The sequence below is a fragment of the Macrobrachium rosenbergii genome, chromosome 10, assembly GCF_040412425.1.
Source record: "Macrobrachium rosenbergii isolate ZJJX-2024 chromosome 10, ASM4041242v1, whole genome shotgun sequence".
NCBI classification, from domain to species: domain Eukaryota; kingdom Metazoa; phylum Arthropoda; class Malacostraca; order Decapoda; family Palaemonidae; genus Macrobrachium; species Macrobrachium rosenbergii.
Window position 1 is genome coordinate 43,893,449 of NC_089750.1, and position 21,794 is coordinate 43,915,242.

The following is a 21,794-nucleotide window of genomic DNA, read 5'->3' on the forward strand; positions in this document are numbered from 1 at the left end:
GTTTTCCTCCGCCAAACTCCGTCTCATATGACTTATTAATAGTTGCTCCTCCGGTGTTTGGGGTCCTAATTTTCCCCCTCCTGGAGGCCGGCCACCAAGTCTCGTTCTTCGCTTCACTCCCTCTAGTCCGGGGTCATCAGCTCGGCGGCGAAACGTGAGAGTCGGAAATTCCTATGTCCTTCGGTGGACATTTGTAATGTTCCTTTCCTGGCGCCCAGTTCTCAACGTCAGTTGCTGAAGAAGTTGCTGCCCCTTTGTTTACCAGAGTCCAAGAGATGACCCGGTCCTCTTAAAATAAATTAGCTGTTTACGGAGGATTTACTGAAGACGTTGCGGCCTTCAGTCTCGTTCTCGAACCTGTGAACATCGTCCCGGAGCGATAAGTAGGTGCGGGAATAAGTGAGGCAAACCTTTTCCGCTTAGCTCGGGAATAAGTGAGACAAACTTTTTCCTTTAGGGGATTCGTTAGATCCTCATCCCTTCTGGACGGTTCCTGGTCTACCGTCCCTAAGGTGAAATCAGTCAAGAAAGACCCTTCTTAAAACCCAGAAGACCCGCTCTTGGGCCCCCTCGAGGACGTCTCGGATCTCTAGTCCGGTGCCGTCTACGAGTTAGGCCTCGTATTCTGGAAAGGGACACGGCCCAAGCAAAGTAAGGCGGTTACCCCCTCCTTCCTTTCTTGCAGTCTCTTTTACGGGTCTCCTTATAAGGAGCTCGATATGAGGGTCATTGACAAACTATCAAACTATCTAACTATCTATCTACCTCATGGGTCCGTGCCTTCCCTTTCCCAGGAGCTTAAATCCCAAAGAGATTAATCTCAGGACTCATTATCAACAGATCACCTGTAAAATCCTGCTCCGTTCCAGAATTCTACTCCGTTCCGGACACCTCCACCTCTTTTCCCCTTCGGTCTGGGGAACCTTTGGCGCCTATCCCTTTATGCTTCCCAGCATGAAGGCACCCTCCTATCGAGGGTGTGGGCACACGAAGGTTGGCGGAATTGCATTTCTTCCCTTCCGGCCTGGTATCCCCTTATCCGTGTTTTGCCAGACTGGCAGAAGGGGCATGGTATCTATCTGACAAGATCCCTAAGGAAACCCTCATCTTCCCTAGGGACTGGGCACATCGTCTCCGTTGAGAATTCTAACGGAGTGGCAGGCGGAGAATTCCAAGTTCACGCCAGCTATGGGGTCTTTACCGTGTTCTCTTTGAGAGCCCTGCTTCCTACCCCTTGTGCTCCGAATGTAGCCCCTCTTATCAACAGGCTTGTTTCGGAAATAAACCACTGACGCATCTCCGGGAGACAGATATCACAGATACGTTCACAGTGAATCTTCTAACCCCGGACTACACTTCTAATTTATTCAGCGTACAGCTCCCTAAGCTTCCGGAGTCGATTCCCGGAAGCTGAAACAGGGTGTAAGGACAGGCTTGCCAGGTCCTGGAACTCTTTGACTTTAACAGAAACAATGTCTGTGGTATATGATGGCGGTTTGTTGTTTCGGGTCCTGATAAAATCCCTCTTGCCAGGTTTTCTGCAGGTCCTGCTTTATTTCATCAGTCCGGATGGACAGCTGAAGACACATTTTTCGGCAGCCACATTCCGCCTTGAGCCGAAAAGACTTATGAACAGTTTCACCTGGGGAATTAATCTTTTCCCCAGGTGGGCGTTGTTACAGTCTGTCCGGGGCTACTGATGTTAATCAGAGCCTCCGTTCTCGTGGGTGTCTGTCTACTGAGCGGAAATAATCTAAACTTGCCGGGCCCTATCCCAAGTCCGGCAAAAAGTTCATGTAGTTCAAACGCCCCCCTGCTCAGGCAGTGGTGCAGGCTCTTCAGGTTCCTGCCCCTGGACAGCCGTCAGCCTCTCACTCCCAGCCTCCACCTCGATGTGTGCGGGTTCAACCAACACATCAGCCCCTAGTGACTCCCCCGTATGTCTCTGCCTCCCCCATATGCCTCCGCCGGAGTTTTCTTTGCTTCATACGAAAACCCAAGGAAAGAATTTTCACTAGACATTCTACCAGAGGCACTGAACCTCGGGGTTATCATAGGAGCAGGGAAGCATCCTGCTCCTCTCCGAGAAGTTGGGAAGGCAAAGGCTCCAGGGGAGGCAAGCAAGCCTCCTCCCAGTAGTATTTCTCACATGGGTGGGAGGCTGTACCATTTTTGGGGCCACTGGAACTTCAGTCCCTGGGCCCAGAGTATAGTTATCAAGGCCCGGGGTGGAGCTGGACTGTTTGTCCCCCTCCCCCATTCAGGTTCGGTCAGTTACCGGCCAGAGATCTGGAGGACTTTGTGAATGGCCTGTCAGGCTTTTTCAGTCTGCCAAAGAAGTTCTCTTCCACTGGAAAATTTTTCCGGGCGTGTCCCGTTTATTTTCCTCATTCAATGCGACAAGTCTCGGTTGCTTACAGTCTTGTAGGTTCGGATCCTACTGCTCCGTGGAGCCGTAACCACCTCTATAAACCTTTCCGACGCTTCCTTTCACATCTTAGTTGCAGGAAGGTTCTATCCCTTCTTGGGGTTCACACTCGGGGAGCAGGCGTACCCCTTCAGGTTCATGCCCTCCTCAATGCAGCCCCCAGAATCTTTGCCAGTTTGAACAATACCGTAGTTCAACAGCTCCGGTATTAGAAGGTTATGCTAGCCGCATATCTAGTTGCCTGGCTCATTTGGGCACCCAGCGTCGGGAATTGCCTGAGGGTGCCGGTCATTACAATCGGCTTTCTAGAGTCTCTGGGCTTCTAAGTACACAGGAAGGAATCCCACCTGGTTCCGGAGTGTAGCCTTCAGTGGTTGTGAATCCTGTGGAAGCGGAAAGAGATAGCAAGGGCAACCAAGCATTTCATCAACACAAGCATACCTCTCACCGTGCCCAAGAAAAGGTCTTGGGCTCTCTTCAGTTTGCTTCAGTGACGGTTCTCCTTCTGAAGTCAAAGCTGGAGTTTATAACCGGGGTATGGCGGAGTCAGGGACGTGTCTCCCTGATTCCTCCTTTTTAAATAAGGGCCTCCGGCCTTGAACAACTGTCGAGAGCTTATAGAAGTCAGTTCCTCTCCAGCTTCCCCCTCCGGCCTCAGTATTCCACACCGTCACCTCTCTGGGCGGGTGGGGTGGATATTTTTAGCTCCATGAAGTACATGGAACTTAGTTGGTCACGTTCCGGCAGTTCCATATCAACGCTTTGGGGGGCTGTGGCAGTCTTCCTGCCCTTGGGAAACTTCTTCCTCCCAGGAGGATTCATTTTAGGCTGGTTCTGAACAACGCAGCAATAGTGCGCTGCGTAAACAAGTGGGTTCAAAGTCGAATTGAATCATTCAGGTTATGGTTCATTCTTCTCCATAGCCAACAGACACAAGTGGCTTCTGTCTGCCACCCTTCTCGTAGGGGTCCAAAAGGTCACTACAGTTTCCCTATCCAGGGCCTCCCCCCTGGTGTCGGAATAGTCCTTAGACGGAGCGTCATTCAGGTAGTCTTGTGATCTTTTCCCGGACCTAGAAGTAGGTCTGTTTGCAACCCAATTCAGCCACAAACTATCAAACTGCCACGACTGGTATAAACTCGGCCTGCATCAGCCTCCTCAATGTTCTGGTGCCCTGGCTTTGTGGTCTTTGTGAATTTTACAGTTTAGGAGGAAACTGATATTGGTCCTGTTATTACTGTCTTCCTAAAATTAGTCAAGGGATCCTACTCTACTGCAGTGTGGTTCTGCAGTTAAGTAACTAGCACTCTTCACATAGTTTTTGAAACTACAGTAATGATGCAGCCGCATTGGCCCCGAGGAAAGTGTTTTATTGGAACCAGACTCACAGGCCCTTAACTTTCAACCCTAAGGTCTGTGTTCGTCTGAGACCAGTACTCTGTCCACATTCGGTTTCCTGGTCTTTGAGTAATGTATCGGAGTTAGCTTCGGTAACCAACAATCATCTTGTTCTTACCTTTCCTTGTTGGGGAAGACCCTAAGATTTAATCAGCTTAGCTTCTAGTGCTAGTATTCCTGTACTGTCTGCCCTGTCTAGTGGAACCAACCATTTTGGTTTCCCCACATCAGGGGTAGTGTTGTGAATTCCTCACCCTAACTTTCTATCTATAGTTGAAGGTCCTCATTTTCGGTGGTCACCTTGGAAAGTACTCCCCTTTCACAAGGTCTGTCTCTGTGCCCAGTTTTTTCCTTACAGGCTTATTTAGACAGGACCTCACAATTTTGTCAGGTCTCTCTTTTTTTTGAAGAGGGGGTTACTGTCATTGTGTCTGCTATCAGGCAGCAAGTATTTTCTTAATACAAGCCTATTCAGGTTCAATTCCAAAGCTCATGATCTTAGAGCAGTGGCCACTTACATTATTTTCATTACATGAATTTCGGGGACCTTACTAATGTTCAGGGTGGAATTCTCCCCTAGTTTTCAACGTCTCTTTTTAAAATCTTTAATAGCATAAGAATGATATTTATTTCTCTGTTATTATTTCACCGGCTGACACGGGACCCGATCCAGAAAAAGGATTTTGACAAAGGAAAAATCTATTTCTGGGAGGGGCCCGTGTCACCCGGTGACCCACCTGTTTTTCATTCTCTCCCTCCCATGGTAAACATCATTCTAGTGGGGCGGGTGCTAACATGGAATGCGACTAGTATTGCCTTGTGTACAGTCCATGAGTAGTGCATGGGCTTGTATCGGCACCTCTCTCGTTGGGACTTTTGACATTGGGAATCTTTATAGGGCAGGGTCCCGTGATTGTGACAATCTCACCCTTTACCATATACGACTCCATTTCTTGGAGCTCGCTCTGGGGGTAGTAACCCCAGCTTTACATTTAGCTTTTCTCTGGTATCTAGCAACGGAATTACCTAGAAATAAGTGCTGAATGGATTATTTCACCGGGTGACACGGGCCCCTCCCCAGAAATAGATTTTTCCTTTGTCAAAATCCTTTAATAACAAACAATAGTAATAATAATAATAATAATATTATTTTATTATTATTATTATTATTATTATTATTATTATTATTACGGTATTACTTCATTATTATAATAATTACCGTACACGTGTGCACATACATATTCGTACTAATATTATGGCTAGCCCTAGTTTGTACCTTTGCGTCAGTGGAATATGTAGCAAGCTTATATAATAAATATAATTACACTGACTGTAGAGTTGGTGCACTGTCAGCGTCCAGGATATATCGTTAGTACGCCACTAAGCAATAAAAACTGAGAACCTCTGAACTAGACTTTCAAATAGTTATGCTTCCTATTCCCAATCAAAGATACTACAGTGGACCCCACCTATTCGCAGTTCTGGATTCGTGGCTTCGCCGACTGGCAAATTTTTCTGTGGAACGAATACTGTACAAGCAGTCCCCAGTTATTGGCGGGGGTTCCGTTCTGACAGCGTAATAATGATAACCAGAAATCGGTGATTTTCAGTAATCGGCGCCTCAGTTAGGTATGTATTGGTGCCGGTAAGCAGAAATCGGCGATTTTTGGTGCCGGAAATTGCCGATTTTCGTCACTAGACAAGCGTCATAAAACCGGATCGCCCATAAACTGAGCCTGCTGATAACCGGGGACTACGTTATTCATATTATTTGTGGAAAATTTGCCAATTCGTGGTATTTTGCACAGTGAAATATTCACTAAGTACTGTATTTGCATATAATTTTCATGACTAAATGCACTTTTTGTGATAAAACTATTAAAATACTCAGGTATAAGCATTTTTAGAGGGTTTTCTTGGTGTTTGAGCTATCAAAATAAGCAGTTATAAGCATTCTTAGAGGGGTGTCAAGTATTCGTGGATTTTAGCCATTCGCAGAGGTTGTGGTATGCATCCCCCTTGAACACCGGGGATCGACTGTACACCATCCCAACAAAGTAAAATAGAAAAATTCTCAAAAAACAGCAATGAAGGCATTAACTAACTAATGACCTGTTTCCAGCCTTATATCAACACATGAAAAAACAACTGTAAATTAACAGAACAAATGTACAGAAATTCAGCTTTTGACATGTACAAAAGCTAGAACTGTAGCAGGGTAAGTTATTGGCACTTTATGAAAACCAGCCAACTACCACTGTACTGCTGGTGAAATCCTTAATCAGACTGATATAAATTTGAAATCCAAATTCTGTTGCTGAAATTCACTTCACATAAATGAGTATATGCACAAGACTGATGAATTAATGGATAATTGAACAAAATGAGGTTTGTAAAAATTTTCGAGCTAGGAAACTGCAAGTTGTGAACAGTGCTACAGCTGGCTGTCATTGAGCTCAAGGAACTAGGATGCATGCACCTCCAGGATGACTTTATTTCTTCTGTGGAATGTCTGGGAAGAGTTTGTGTTGAAGAATGAAAGGTTATGTACAAGTAACTGGTATCTGGTGAGACACATATTATTAATGCTGTGTTGAACTAATTAGCAATGATCAACATTAACGTAGATGATTAATCTTTTAAGCCATAAACAGAAAATGTCTGTTTTTTATTGTATTAATTTTTCTCCTGCATGACCAAAATTTGTAATGTTATTATGCATATTTTGATACTGATCTTTAAGCTTAATCAAAGAATTTAGTGACTAGCATTTTGTAATTTAAAAATGTCTAACCATATATCTAAAAGTTCCATAGGTTTGAACACCTGTCGCATGTTTGTTTCAAATAATTTCCAGATCCCTAGCATTGTTTATGGAAGGAGGAGACTTGCTGATATTAAATGGCTGTTAAAGCTTCAGTTTGATGCTGAGAGATTAAGGGTTGACTTTCTTAAAACCACCTTTTTTGAATGCATTTTACTTTATGGATGCTTCAACTTGATATATGATGCTCTAGTTTCTAATGACTTCCATAGTTCCTTAACATGTTCTGTATTACATGCTAACAACAGATGTGGAAAATGCCGTCGCTACCTCAAGCTAGTTGAAACTAAGCCTGTGCGTCTGCATTGTATGACGTGTGATGAGACATTTGCTGTGCCCCAGAATGGTGTGATTCGAGAGTTTCAGGAAAATAGATGTCCTCTGGATGATTTCCAACTTTTGATGTGGTCAGGTGGAGCCAAGGGGAAGAGCTATACCTTCTGCCCATACTGCTACAACAATCCCCCTTTCCCGTGAGTGACAGGTTTCATTACAGTGCTTAATTGTATATTATTTGTTGCGGAGGAATTCTTTGGACATCTTTTAGCATATATTATTTAACCCTATGTATAAAGCCTTTTATAAACACTCATAATTCAGTATGGCTGTGGAGAGTAACAACCTTACTTTTTTTAATATGTTAAATGATTATTTTGATACTGTACTTTAATATGTATTGAGAAATTTTAAATATGTCAGATGTATGAAAATAGATTACATTATATTCTCGTGTTTGGGTTTTCGTTTTGAAAGTTCAACTTAGCTGAAGGCCTTTTATACATGATTACTGGTATCTTTGTTTCAGTGACATGTCCAAAGGTTGGGGATGTAACCTCTGTCCTCATCCAACATGCCATTACAGTCGTGATAATTTGGGAATATCACAGTGCATGGAATGTCCTACAGGCATTCTTGTTTTAGATCCTTCTTCAGGACCAAAATGGAAGTTAGCTTGTAACAGGTATGATTTTTTTTAAAGTACACTTTTTATTAATTTTCATGTACTTTAGTATTTTCCCAGTCTCATCTTGCTCAATACAGCCACAATTGGAAGACCAAGACTTGATTTCATCTCAATCCTATTAATGATGTACATGCCTATGTTCACTTTCTGTGATCACCAGTCTTTTGTCAGAAAGACAGAAGAAAGTGGTACCACCACACATGCACCCAATGGATCCTTGGTATATGTCTACCAATTACCTCTCATTTCAAGAGCCTGCAGTATTATAAATAATTGTGTTGTTTTCTTGGTGTTAGCTTTGACAAAGATCACTATTCAAGCATTTTTTCTTGTTAATCATATTCCTTTCAGACCTTTTCATGTTAGCTCTTCCAACAAATGATGAAAGGGTGAACTCTGCAAACAGCAGCACCAGTGTGCAGTAAATATGCCTCGCTGTCAAACTTTTCAGCTTCAGAGGTCCTTTAATTCTCACACCGTTGGACTGTGGAATAGTCTCTCTGAGGATGTTGTGCAATTGGAACTTCAATAATAATAATAAATGATAATAATAATAATAATAAAAGAATAATAATAATATTAATATTAATAATAGTAATAATAATGTGATATCACCACCTTCTTGTGATCCTAAATTTACCGGCATTTGGGCAGCGTTTAGCGAAAAATTGTTGCAAACTTTCTGTATGGCTTTTTAGGTGAAAGTGAGAAATATACTTTACTGTCCTACTAAAATACACATTATCTATGATAAAAACTGGCTCTTTCTCTCAAAAAAATATAATGGCAGAGTAAATATGTATCTGTGTATCTCAATATCGCCCTATGAGCGACATTGAGTGACAAATTGTCGTACAATTTCTGTGTGACTTGCCAATTCTGGGTAGTAGAAAGTGAGAAATTTACTTCAGTATCCTACTAAAACTACCCATTTTCTTTTCAATAAATATAATGCAAAATTTCGAAAAACAATAATATTCGAAAAAGCTCAGTCGTGGAAAAAATTATATATCGGAATTGTCACCAAATACTTCAATTAAGGAAATATGGCACAAAATCCGTAAAATCAATGGTAAACATGTAAGACCACCTAGAAGCCCAATACTATATAATGGCAAACTAAATCATAACCTACAAGATATTTCAAATATATTAGCCAAACATATAGAAGATATTAGTGCTTATTCTAATGTAGATGAACACTTCAAAAGAATTAGAACACAAAAATAAATCATACACTTAATTTTGAAACTGATGAGGACCTTGATTATAACCAAGAATTCAATATGAGCGAACTTAATTTTGCCCTAAAATCATGTCGATCATCAGCTGCGGGGCATGATATGATTTCTTTTGAAATGATCCAGAATTTAGCCACACTAGCTAAAGAATTCTTATTAAAATTATATAATAACACATGGCTAATGCATATCTTCCCAACGAAGTGGAGACATGCGATAATCATACCCATCAGTAAACCAGGAAAAGACCCTAGCAACCCCACTAATTATAGGACAATATCTCTAACAAGTTGCTTGCGTAAACTGTTGGAGAAAATGGTTGGTTTGAGATTAACAAGTGTCATAACAAAATACTCAATTTTATCACCTACCCAATCGGGATCGGTAGCTGGTAGATCTACACTAGACCCTTCACTCAATTAGAAGATCATATTAAAAAAGGATTTGAAAAGGAAAAGCTGACAGTGGCTATTTTCTTTGATACAGAAAGAGCATATGATACCACATGGAGATACAATATTATGCACAAACTCCACAGGTCCAATATTCGAGGTCACCTTCCAATATTTATCAATAATTTTCTAACAAATCATTACATTTCAAGAACGCATAGCAAATACATATTCAAATTGCTACATTACAGAGAGGAGGGTATCCCCAAGGCAGTGTTTTGAGCTGCATCTTATTTGCCCTGGCAATAGATGACATTACTATGACTGCCTGAGGGTGTACAAAATAGTTTGTATGTGGATGATTTTGTAATTTATTATTCAAGTTATTCTTTGAGACATGCTCAAAGAATACTTAATATAGCAACAAAAATATAACCACTTGGACCAATTCCGTAGGCTTCAAGTTGTCGGTAAATAAAACAAATGGCATTGTCTTCTACAAAGACAAAAGATGGTTGAAACAACAAACCATTAAGTTATATCTTTATAATGAAGAGATAAACATGTGCAATAGTGTTAAATATTTGGGTATAATTTTTTTGACCAACATTTAAATTGGAAAGATCATGTCAAATATATCAAAGCCAAAGGATCTAAAGCCCTTACTTTATTAAAGAAAATCTCACACACCAAATGGGGTGCAGGACGACAGACACAATGTTAATGTTATACAATGCAACAGTACTATCAGTTATAAATTATAGCTGTCCAATTTATTCAACTGCCTCAGAAACAACTTTAAAATCTCTAGATGCATTACATCACGAGGGAGTGCATTATATGTACAGGAGCCTTCCGCTCATCTCCAACTGTGTCTATCCTAGCAGAGGCAGGCCAGCTGCCTCTAAAATATTACAGAGATCTAATTACTTTAAGAAGAAACATCCCTTCAAGCAGGCACATCTCCTGCATCAAATAAATTTCTCAATCAAAATACAAATAATAACCCAAATCAAAACTCATTTACTAAAAAAACTAATCATCTATTGAATTTACATAACATGATACCCAAATTTACCCAAGAAATAAATCCGGTCACACCATGGACACTAAAAAGGGCAAAACTATGCACATATTTATCATATCTTTCAAAGAAATATATGTCCAACACAGAAATGTACCATCAACATGCCATGGAACACATAAGACGGAAGGGTAATCCCTTCATAATCTACACAGATGGATCCAAAAATGAAGCTGGAGTGGGCTCATCAGCCTATTCAAGTGATAAAACTATCCAAATGGGCCTTCCTCTAATATCATCAGTATTTACAGCAGAATTAACAGCCATACAATTGGCTCTCAAGATTATAACAAAAAAGGAATTCCTTCAGCACTCATATTGAGCGACTCAAGAAGTGCAATTGAAGCAATAGGATCATTTAAATCAAATAATGACCTTGTCCAAAATATACAACGGGAAATACATCAGTTAATTACAAATGGCCTTCAAATTCAAATTTGTTGGATCCCAGCCCATGTAGGCATTGAGGGTAATGAGAAAGCAGATAAAGCTGCAAATTTGGCTTGTACAATCCCCCAACTACTATGAAAGCACCCATATCAGACTGGCTAGCATCAGTTAAACCCTTAATTTATAGGGATTGGCAAAATGATTGGACAAATATACCCCCACAAAACAAACTAAAACAAATTAAGAACGAAGTTAAAAATGGCATTCTTCTACCCAAAAGCAAAGAATCAATGAGGTTATTTTAACAAGACTCAGAATAGGACACTCCAGACTCACACATGGTCATCTGATGTCAACTCCGCACACTAACCCAATAACTTGTGAAAGATGTAACATCCCAGTAACAATCAAACACATCTTGATTGACTGTCCCAGATGGCATCATGAAAGAAAGACTTATTTACAAAATAAATCAATAAAGGATATTCTAGCAGAAGGTAATAACTTTTCAATTAATAATATCATTCTCTTCCTAAACAAAATTAAATTGATAAGTAAAATATAATCTTCCCTTCCCCCCCTTTTTTTTTTTTCTTGATTGTTTTTTTCTAATTCCCTTTTTTTTTTTTTATTTATTTATTTAGTTAACTACTTAATTTTTTTATGTACTCTTTCCCCATTCTTTTCCCAGCCCGAGAAGAAACCTAAAAGAGTTCAGAGGTCTGGTTAAACAAATCATTTATAACTAACTCTACAATAAGAGCTTGTTAGTTCTCAAAAAAAAGTATCAAGTAAATATATATCTATGTATCTCAATATTTTGAACTCGCCATAGTCGTATCACAGATGTACCATGCCAGTTAGTATACATATAATATTTTATATTTCTTGACATATTTTTACTGCGTATTTTCGGAAATATGAAATTATATAAGTATGTAACATAGCGTTGGGTTTTACCAATAAGCCATCTCGATTTGTGTGTGGTTCTGGTTCAAGCGATATCCTACTGCTTTGTGATGCATTTTCTTTTTGGATTTTCATACCATGTAGTGCATTCACGCAATTCCATTGTCATAAGCAAGAGAAGTACCACCCTTATGAGGGAGAAATTTGAACGATTGCATCTCGTAAGTTTGTTATAAGAGAGGGACGAAGCAAACGGGAATTGTCTCGCCTGGGATATTCAAATTAGTGATATTCTAATTAGTGATTACTATTTTCACATAATATTTTAATAATTATATAAGACCACAAAGCTTGATTTTACTGCAGTGAGTTGTTGTCTGACTCATGAGTTGTGTAGGCTTGGTTGTTCACCATTTGTTTACTTTATCGTTGCAGTTGTTTGTTTATTTGCCTCTCCAATATCCGAACGGAAAACATACAATGGTAGTGAAATAGTCCATTCAGCACTTATTTCTAGGTAATTCCGTTGCTAGATACCAGAGAAAGCTAAATGAAATGCTGGAGTTACTACCCCCAGAGCGAGCTCCACTAGATGGAGTCGTGTGTGGAAAAGGGTGAACTACAAAAACACGGAACCTTATCCTATAGAGATTCCCAATGTCAAAAGTCCCAACGAGAGAGGTGCCGATACAAGCCCATGCACTACTCGCGGACTGTATACAAGGCAACACTAGCCGCATTCCATTTTAGCACGTTTTTTCGTTCACACGTAATTTCGTTGTGATCCTTATTTTGTGCTCTATTTTGGATTTTTTATGGCATCCTCGCAAGGTTCTTCTTCAATTACTTGAGTACCAGTGTTTTGTTGTTTTTTAGGCGATTGAGGCTTCTTATTTTCCTTTAGTTTAATAATTAAAGGAATTTATAACGCCCGTCTCGATCTCCTCTCACGTCGTCTCTTGACCTCTCTTGGTCTTGGGTCGGCATGTTTGTTTTGTGTTTTTTATTTGTATCCCTTTTTATTTGGGATGTTTTACCATTAATGATCCCTAACTTTAGTGGGTTTGATTAATTTTTGTTTGTTCTGTACCCATTTACTACGAGAAGTGCTGTTTAGCGTTTAGGCTACGAGCTACCCCCTCGGGCCCATTCGCTTTTTATCATGGCTTCATTACGAGAGTGATTTTATTATGGAAGTGATGTTTAGCGTTTAGGCTACGAGCTACCCACTCGGGCCCATTCGCCTTTTATCATGGCTTCATTACGGGAGTGATGTTTAGCGTTTAGGCTACGAGCTACCCCCTCGGGCCCATTCGCTTTTTATCGTGGCTTCATTACGAGAAATGTTGTTGAGCGTTTAGGCTACGAGCTTCCCCCTCGAGCCCATTCGCTTATTATCATGGCCTCATTATGCTTTATTTTTGTCACTCACTTCTCTTAGCCTTTGGGGATCTTATTTTCATTGGTACTGTTACGGTTTTTACTTTGTTTTCATAATTTTGTTTATTTTGTGAATTTTGTGTTCCCTTCCTGGTCAAGTGCTGTCTTGCTGTTTAGGCTACGTGGTTCCCCCTCGGGCCTATTCGCTTCTTATTTTGGCTTTATTTTGCCTTGTTTTAGACTCACTTTCTAAGTGTATGGGAACATGATTTTCATTGTTACATTTAATTTTTGACCTTGTGCTGATGCTTTTGAATTTTGTTAATTTTGGGATACTTTCATTTAACTGGAGGTCGGTCATGTCCCTTCACGTCCATGTTGTGTTGGGCCTGCCTATCCTCCTACATGTACCTTTAGACAATTTTTGTTTTTTATGATTTTTTTTTTTGACATTTTTTTTGTTTTTTTAACACCAATTCTTAGGCTTTTAATCATTTTTTTCACAAAAAATTTTTTTTTTGGTTTTTGTTTTGAATTTCCTTTTGTTTTTCTCAACTTTTTTGACCCTTGTTGGAGGTGTGGGATTGGGGTTCGTACATTTAATCCCTTTTTTTAAATTTTTGTGTTTTTTTTGATTACTGAAATTGACATTTTTTTTCTTTTTTTTGTTTTGGTTTTTTTTTTTCCTTGGTTTTGGTTCCGTGTTTTGTTCCATCCATGTGCTCTGTTAGGTTAGCCGGAATTACCTATCCTCCTTGTTTGAAATGATTCAAAATCCAATTTTTGTTTTATTATTTTTTTTTTTTTTGAGTTATTGGTTAACCCCTCTCCTAGGCTTCCTTCCTTTACATCGCCTCAGTTAGGTTAGCCTAGGGGTTGGCTGTAACACTTTTTCCCTTCGGGGAAAAATTCGTTAAGGAGGGGACGATCTCGATCTGTACGTATGAGTTTCATGTCGGTGATCTCGTTCTGTACATGTGTGTTTTATGTCTGGTGCTTCCCTTTGTTTGGTTTTGACTTGGATATATTGCCTACGTCCACCCTCTCCCTGTTTCGGCTTTTCACTTAGGCTAATGTTCCTAATAAGTTAAGCTGGAATAGCGAGGGTTTACCTGCGTAGCCTATCCTAGTTCAATCCTTCTTTGGGTTGCTTACCAATGGTGACCGGGAGTGCTCTCCCCACTCCTGTTCACACTTCTTTTACCGACTATATATATGTTATTTTGTGGTTTCGAGAGTCCCCTTCTCTCCCTTTTATCCTTTGCTCTCTCTCTCCCCTTGGTTTGTTTTCAAAGTTTGTTAACTTTCCAAGGCTTGAGAGCAATTATCCTTATTTTATGTTGTAGCCTAAATCCCCTCCCTCTGCATTGATTGATTGTCCTTCGGTGTGTCTGAGTTGGCACTCCACCTGGACCTGGAGGTGACCAGGAGTGCTCTCCCCACTCCTGTTCACACTCCTTTTATCTTTCATTGCTCTCCTGGCCGTAGAGGTTTTTGCCCTTCCTCTCTTTTTCTCTCGCTCTTGTCGTGCAACACAGCTTACATAGCGAGGGGATCTATGAGAATCTCTGGGCGCCCGGGGAGTGCTGTCCCACCCCTGGTCGCTGCTTTGGGTTACCAACCTCCTGGCCTATCCTTCCCCCTTCCTTTTACGTCGACTATTTCCCTTCGTGGTGCTTCCTACATGTTCGCACCTCACTGTTGGGATCTCATACGAGGCCAGTTAGCGTTCTCCACCTAACTGTCTTCTGCTTTATTTACTTTCGGCGTTCCCCCTCCTTTTTGCTACTACCTGTTCGGTGTTTCGTTATCTTGTTGGGCGCTCTCCTTGCTTACTGCTACGGCGGTTTTAGTGTTTAGCGGTCGGCGTTTATTCCCCCCACCGCTATCACTTCGTTCAGGATATCCTCCTCCGGGGGTTTTCCTCTCTTGGCTCGGAGTGCGCCCACTTCCGAACAGTTCATAACCTTCCCACATTTTGTTCAAACATGATCGCTTCGGAATGTTCCGTTGACTCTGTTTTTATGTCTATGAGTTTTGTCCTGTTAGCCCGGTTTTCTCTCCGGTTTTCTCCGGGGGTTTTCCTGGTCTGACTAGGCTATGGCTGCTACGGTACTCTGCTCCGGCATCCGTTCCAGCATGCCCTTTTCTCATACGTTTTCGGCTGGTTTTGTCAAGTGCAGGAATGCTCCGCTATCCTGCAACAAACCAGCGGTCACGGAGTCTATAGCTCCCATTCCGGTGCGCAGTCTGTTTTGGATTTATAGTTTGGCACGGAAGGTTATGAAGTACGCTATGCTCTCCTCGAGCAGGCTTCTTGATGAACCCGTAGGTTTTATATATACCTGTCGGTTTCGTCTCCGCCAAACTCCGCCTCATGTGACTTATTCTTGACTCGGAAGGTTGTAAAGTACGCTATGCTCTCTCCGAGCAGGCTACTTGATGAATCCGTAGGTTTTATTTACACCAGTCGGTTTTATCGCCGCCAAACGCCGCCTCCTTTGGCTTATTATTAGTCGTTTGGCACCCGGCAGATTGCGTTGTACGCTATGCTCTCCCGAGCAGGCTACCTGATGAATCCGTAGGTTTCATATATACCTGTCGGTTTTACCTCCGTCAAGCTCCGCCTCATGCTTGGCTAGTCGCTCTTTTAATAGTCGCTCGATTTCACTCCGCCAAACTCCGTCTCCGGCGGGATTTCGTTAATTCGGTAGGTTTCATATAAACCTATCGGTTCTCCGCCTCTTGTGGCTTATTAATAGTTAATCTTTCGGTGTTTGGGCTCTCTCCGGGCGAGATTCTCGGTGGATCGGTAGGTTTCATATACGCCTATCGATTTCCTCCGCCAAACTCCGTTTCCGGGCGAGATTCTCGGTAAATTGGTAGGTTTCATATACACCTATCGGTTTTTTCCTTCGCCAAACTCCGTCTTATATAACTTATTGATAGTTGTTCCTCCGGTGTCTGGGGTCCTAATTTTTCCCCCTCCTGGAGGCCGGCCGCAAGTCTCGTAACTCTTCGCTTCAAGTTAATTGTTTACGGAGAGTTTTCTGAAGACGTTGCGGCCTTCTGTCTCGTTCTCGGACCTGTGAACATCGTCCCGGAGCGATAAGTAGGTGCGGGAATAATTGAGACAAACCTTTTCCGCTTAGCTCGGAATTAGGTGAGGCAAACTTTTCCTTTAGGGGATTCGTTACCTTCTCATCCCTTTTCGACGGTTCCTGGTCTACCGTCCCTAAGGTAAAAAAAAAAAAAAAAAAAAAAAAAAAAAAAAAACACCCCCACCACCACCACCCTTTTTAAACCAAGAAGACCCGCTCCGGGGCACCCTCAAGGACGTCTCGGATCTCTAATCCGGTGCCATCTACGAGTTTGGCCTCGTCTTCTGGAAAGGGACACGGCCCAAGCAAAGCAAGGCGGTTACCCCCTCCTTCCTTTGTTGAAAACTCTTTTACGGGTCTCCTTATAAGGAGCTCGTTATGAGGGTCATTGTCAACCTATTAAACTAACTATCTACGTCATGGTCCATGCCTTCCCTTTCCCAGGAGCTTAAATCCCAAGAGATTAATCTCAAGACTCATTGTCAATGGATCACCTGTTAAGTCCTGCTCCGTTCCCGAATTCTATCGTTCCGGACATCTCCACCTCTTTTCCCCTCCAGTCTGGGGAATCTTGGTGCCTTCCCTTTATGCTTCCCAGCATGAAGGCACCCTCCTGTCGGGGGTGTGGGCACACGGAGGTTGGTGGAAGGGCATTTCTTCCCTTCCGGTCTGGTATCCTCTTATCCGGGTTTTACCAGACTGTCAGAACGAGCATGGCATCTGTCTGGCAGGATCCATAAGTGAGCCCTCAGCTAGGGGCTGGACACATCGTCTCCCTGAGGACTCTAACGGAGTGGCAGGCGGAGAATTCCAAGTTCACGCCAGCTGTGGGGTCTTACCGTGCTCTCTTTGAGAGCCCTGTTTCTTACCCCTTGTGCTCCGAATGTAGCCCCTCTTATCAACAGGCTTGTTTTGAAAATGTATCGCTGAGGCATTTCCGGGAGACAGATATCACAGATACATTCACAGTGAATCTTCTAACCCCGGACTACGCTTCTAATTTATTCAGCGTACAGCTCCCTAAGCTTCCGGAGTCAATTTTCGGAAGCTGAAACAGGGTGTAAGTCAGGCTTGCCCGTTCCGCCTTGAGCTGAAAAATCTTATGAACAGTTTCACCTGGAGAATTAATCTTTTCCCCAGGTGGGCGTTGTTACGGCCCGTCTGGGGCTACTATTGTTACCCAGAGCCTCCGTTCTCATGGGTGTCTACCCTACGAGCAGAAACGGTCTGATCTTGCCGGGACCTGTCCCAAGTCCGGCAAGAAGTTCATGTAGTTCAAGAGCCCCCCTGCTCAGGCGGTGGTGCAGGCTCTTCAGGTCTCTGCCCCTAGACAGCCGTCAGCTCTCACTCCCAGCCTCCACCTCGATGTGTGCGGGTTCAGCCAACACATCAGCCCCTTGTAACGCCCCCGTGTGTCTCTGCCTCCCCCACGTGCCCGCCGGAGTTTTCTTTGCTTCATACGAAAACCTAAGGAAAGAATTTTCACTAGACATTTGGCCAGAGGCTCTGACCCTCGGGGTTATCATAGGAGCAGGGATGCATCCTACTCCTCTCCGAGAAATTGGGAAGGCATTCGCTTCACGGGAGGCAATCAAGCCTCCTCCCTGTAGTATTTCTCATATGGGTGGGAGGCTGTACCATTTTCGGGGCCACTGGAACTTCAGTTCCTGGGCCCAGAGTATAGTTATCAGGGCCCGGGGTGGAGCTGGACTGTTGTTCCCCAATCAGGTTCAATCAGCCTCCGGCCAGAGTTCTGGGGGTCTTTGTGAATGGCCTGTCAGGCTTTTTCAGTCTGCCAAGGAAGTTCCCTTCCACTGGAAAATTTTTCCGGGCGTGTCCCGTTTGTTTTCCTTATTCATGCGGCAAGTCTCGGTTGCTTACAGTCTTGTGGGTTCGGATCCTACTGCGCCGTGGAGCCGTAACCACCTCTATAGACCTTTCCGACGCTTCCTTTCACATCTTGGTTGCAGAAAGGTCCTATCCCTTCTTGGGATTCAGACTCGGGAGCAGGCGTGCCCCTTCAGGTTCATGCCCTCCTCAATGCGGCTCCAGAGTCTTTGCCAGTTTGAACAATACCGTAGTTCAACAGCTCCGGTATTAGGAGGCTATGCTAGCTGCATATCTAGTTGCCTGGCTCATTTGGGCACCCAGCGTCGGGAATTGCCTGAGGGCGCCGGTCATTATAATCGGTTTCTAGAGTCTTTGGGCTTCTAAGTAACCAGGAAGGAATCCCACCTGATTCAGGAGGGTAGCCTTCCGTAGTTATGAATCCAGTGGAAGTGGAAAGAGATAGCAAGGGCATCTTATCATTTCAGGTCCTGGGTTTTCTCCAGTTTGCTTCAGTGACGGTTCTCCTTCTGAAGTCAAAGCTGGAGTTTATGACCGGGGTATGGTGGAGTCAGGGACGTGTCTCCTTGATTCCTCCTGCTTGAATAGTGGCCTCCGGCCTTGCACAACTGTCAAGTGCTTACCGAAGTCAGTTCCTCTCCAGCTTTCCCCTCCGGCCTCAGTATTCCACACCGTCACCTCTCTGGGCGGGTGAGGTGGATATTTTTGGCCCAATGAAGTACATGGTACTTAGTCGGTCACGTTCCGGCAGTTCCATATCAACGCTTTGGGAGGCGGTGACAGTCTTCCTGTCCTTGGAAACTTCTTCCCCCAAGAGGTTTCCTTTTAGGCTGGTTCTGAACAAAACAGCAATAGTGCGCTGCGTAAACAAGTGGTTTTGGACTCGATTTGCTTCGTTCAGGTTATGGTTCATTCTTCTCCATAACCAACAGACGCAGGTGCCTCTGTCTACCACCCTTCTCGTAGGGGTCCAAAAGGTCACTGCTTTTTCCCTATCCAGGGCCTCCCCCCTGGTGTCGGAATAGTCCTTAGGCGGAGCGTCATTCAGGTAGTCTTGTGACCTTTTCCTGGGCCTGGAAGTAGGTCTGTTTGCAACCCAATTCAGCCACAAACTATCAAGCTGTCCCGTCTGGTATAAACTCAGCCTGCGTCAGCCCCCTCAAACTCTGATGTCCTGGCTTTGTGGTCTTTGTGAATCTTACAGTTTAGGAGGAAACTGATATTGGTCCTGTTATTACTGTTTTCCTGAAATCAGTTAAGGGATCCTACTCTACTGCAGTATGGTTCTGCAGTTAAGTAACTAGCACTCTTCACATAGTTTTGAAGCTACAGTACTGATGCGGCCGCATTGGCCTCGAGGAAAGTGTTTTGTTGGAACCAGACTCACAGGCCCTTAACTTTCATCCCTAAGGTCTGTGTTCGTCTAAGAACAGTACTCCGTCCACATTCGGTTTCCTGGTCTTTGAGTAATGTATCGGAGTTAGCTTCGGTAACCAACAATCATCTTGTTCTTATCTTTCCTTGTTAAGGAAGTCCCAAAAATTTTTAATCAGCTTAGCTTCTAGTGTTAGTTTTCCTGTACTGTCTGCCCTGTCTGGCGGAACCAATCAGTTTGGTTTTCTGGTGGAACCAATCAGTTTGGTTTCCCCTCATCAGGGTAGTGTTGTGAATTCCTCACCCTAACTTTCTATCTACAATTGAAGGTCCTCATTTTCGGTGGTCACCTTGGAAAGTACTCCCCTTTTACAAGGTCTGTTTCTGTGTCCAGTTTTCTCCTTGCAGGCTTTTTTAGACAGGACCTCGCAATTTTGTCAGGTCCTCTCCTTTAAAAAAAAAAGGGGGGGCACTGTCATTGGGTCTGCTATTAGGCAGGAAGTATTTTCTTAATACAAGCCTATTCAGGTGCTATTCTAAGCTCATGATCTTAGACGGTGACCACTTACATTATTTTCATTACATGAACTTAGAGGACCTTACTTATGTTCAGGGTAGAATTCTCCTAGTTTTCAACGTTTCTATTTAAGTCTTTAATAGCATAAGAATGATGTTTATTTCTCTGTTACTATTTCACCGGGTGACACGGGACCCCGATCCAGAAAAAGGATTTTGACAAAGGAAAAATCTATTTCTGGAGAGGGGCCCGTGTCACCCGGTGACCCACCCCTGTTTTTCATTCTCTCCCTCCCTTGATAAACTTCATTCTAGTGAGGTGGGTGCTAACATGGAATGCGGCTAGTGTTGCCTTGTATACAGTCCGCCCAGAAGGGTGTTAGTATGATGTCATATTGACACCCTGAAGGCGGAACTATCCTGAGATCAGCCCGTGGATTCCAGGGGTGGGCTGTTATTAGGGTAGGACTCCTGGCATATTTTCCGGTATGCCCACCAACATAGTCAGAGTGGGGATGATTGTATTCTAGTAATAGTCTCGGTCCCAACAAGCGGGTTAGGCTTACACTTGTGCCTCTCTGGTATGTTGGTGCTATCCCTTTTTGGGTAGGGTAAGGGGTGGACATCTGGGAGTCAGTTCCTACTGGTGTCGTTAGCTGAAAATAGGGCCCCATGAAAAGTCAATGGTGCCTCTTCAGTGTTCACCAGCAGTGTTTTTTTTTTTTTTTTTTTTTTTTTTTTTTTTTTTTTTTTTTTCATGGAAGGTCCCCATGTTGAAATTAGTACCCTGGGCCAAGTGACAATCTGACACGGTTGTGACCCAATGCCAGGCAAGAAGGAATACAGCCAGGAATCCCCAACAAAAAGCATCTGGTTCCAGTATTGTCACTCTGGAACCATTTGCAATAAAGAAAAGCAAGAAGTATGAAATAGTTCCTGGGGTCTTTGTACCCAACTCATACGAAAAATATTTAAATTTGAAGCTCAATGGTGACAATATTGATATTTTTGAGGTAAACAGGGAAATTGTAAAATGTTGTGGCAGACAACTAAAAATATCCCCTCAGAACAGTAATATGCTCCTGGTAGAGAGTATCTCCCCAGAGGAAAGCATGAAGCTGATGAGTTTGTCGGCCCCTTGCGGGAGTAATGGTGGAGTGCACTCCCCACTCCAGCTTGAACTGCAGCAAGGGTTTGATTTATGCCCCTCAGCTAATGGGTTTCTCTGAGGAGAAACTTTCAAATGAATTGAAAGATCAGGGTGTAATTAAGGTGAACAGGATCACAAAGAAGGTGGATAGAGATCGGATACCTCAACCTACTTTGATATTGACATTCAATACGTTAAGACTCCCAGAGTATGTCTCTGCAGCCTGGCATAGATACAAAATAAAACAGTACATCCCAAGGCCCAGAAGATGTTTCCACTGCCAACGTTTTTGACACACCCTTCAGACGTGCGGTCGAAAATACAAGAAAATCCTGCGGTTTGTGTCAACTGTGGAGATGATGAGCATGGTATGTGCACAAGGGAACCTAAATGTGTTCACTGTGGTGAGGGACATGCATCATCATCTCAACAGTGTGATATATATTTATTTGAAAAAGAAATTCAGGCATTAAGAGTGATGGAAAGGATAACTTTTAAGGAAGCAAGAGAGAGAGCAAAAGCTAAGATTGTAAGACCTGGTCTAAGTTTTGCCTCAGTAGTAGGAAAACCTAGAAACCAACAGAAAGAGACAAATAAAGTAATAAGAAGCACAAAGGTAGAGTCAAAAAAAGAATCACTGAAAAGACGCCTAACAGATTCATCAGAATCTATTGACGATGGTAATGCGAAGACAAGGTTCAGTAGAACCAACAAGGAAGACGTCAACTTAGAGCTAAGAAAAATTGAAGTGTCAGTTGAGACACACCCTCCACCATCTGCCTCTTTGGAGGCGAG

General features: G+C 42.9%; 1 protein-coding gene across 1 annotated transcript in view; it reads left to right on the forward strand.

Moving 5' to 3' along the window:
- Positions 1 to 21,794, forward strand: part of Top3beta (topoisomerase 3-beta) — a 306,736-nt gene that overhangs the window by 261,102 nt on the left and 23,840 nt on the right. The window contains 2 exon segments of the mRNA XM_067110195.1: positions 6,899 to 7,123; positions 7,456 to 7,611. Of these exon segments, the coding sequence (XP_066966296.1) occupies positions 6,899 to 7,123; positions 7,456 to 7,611 (381 nt within the window).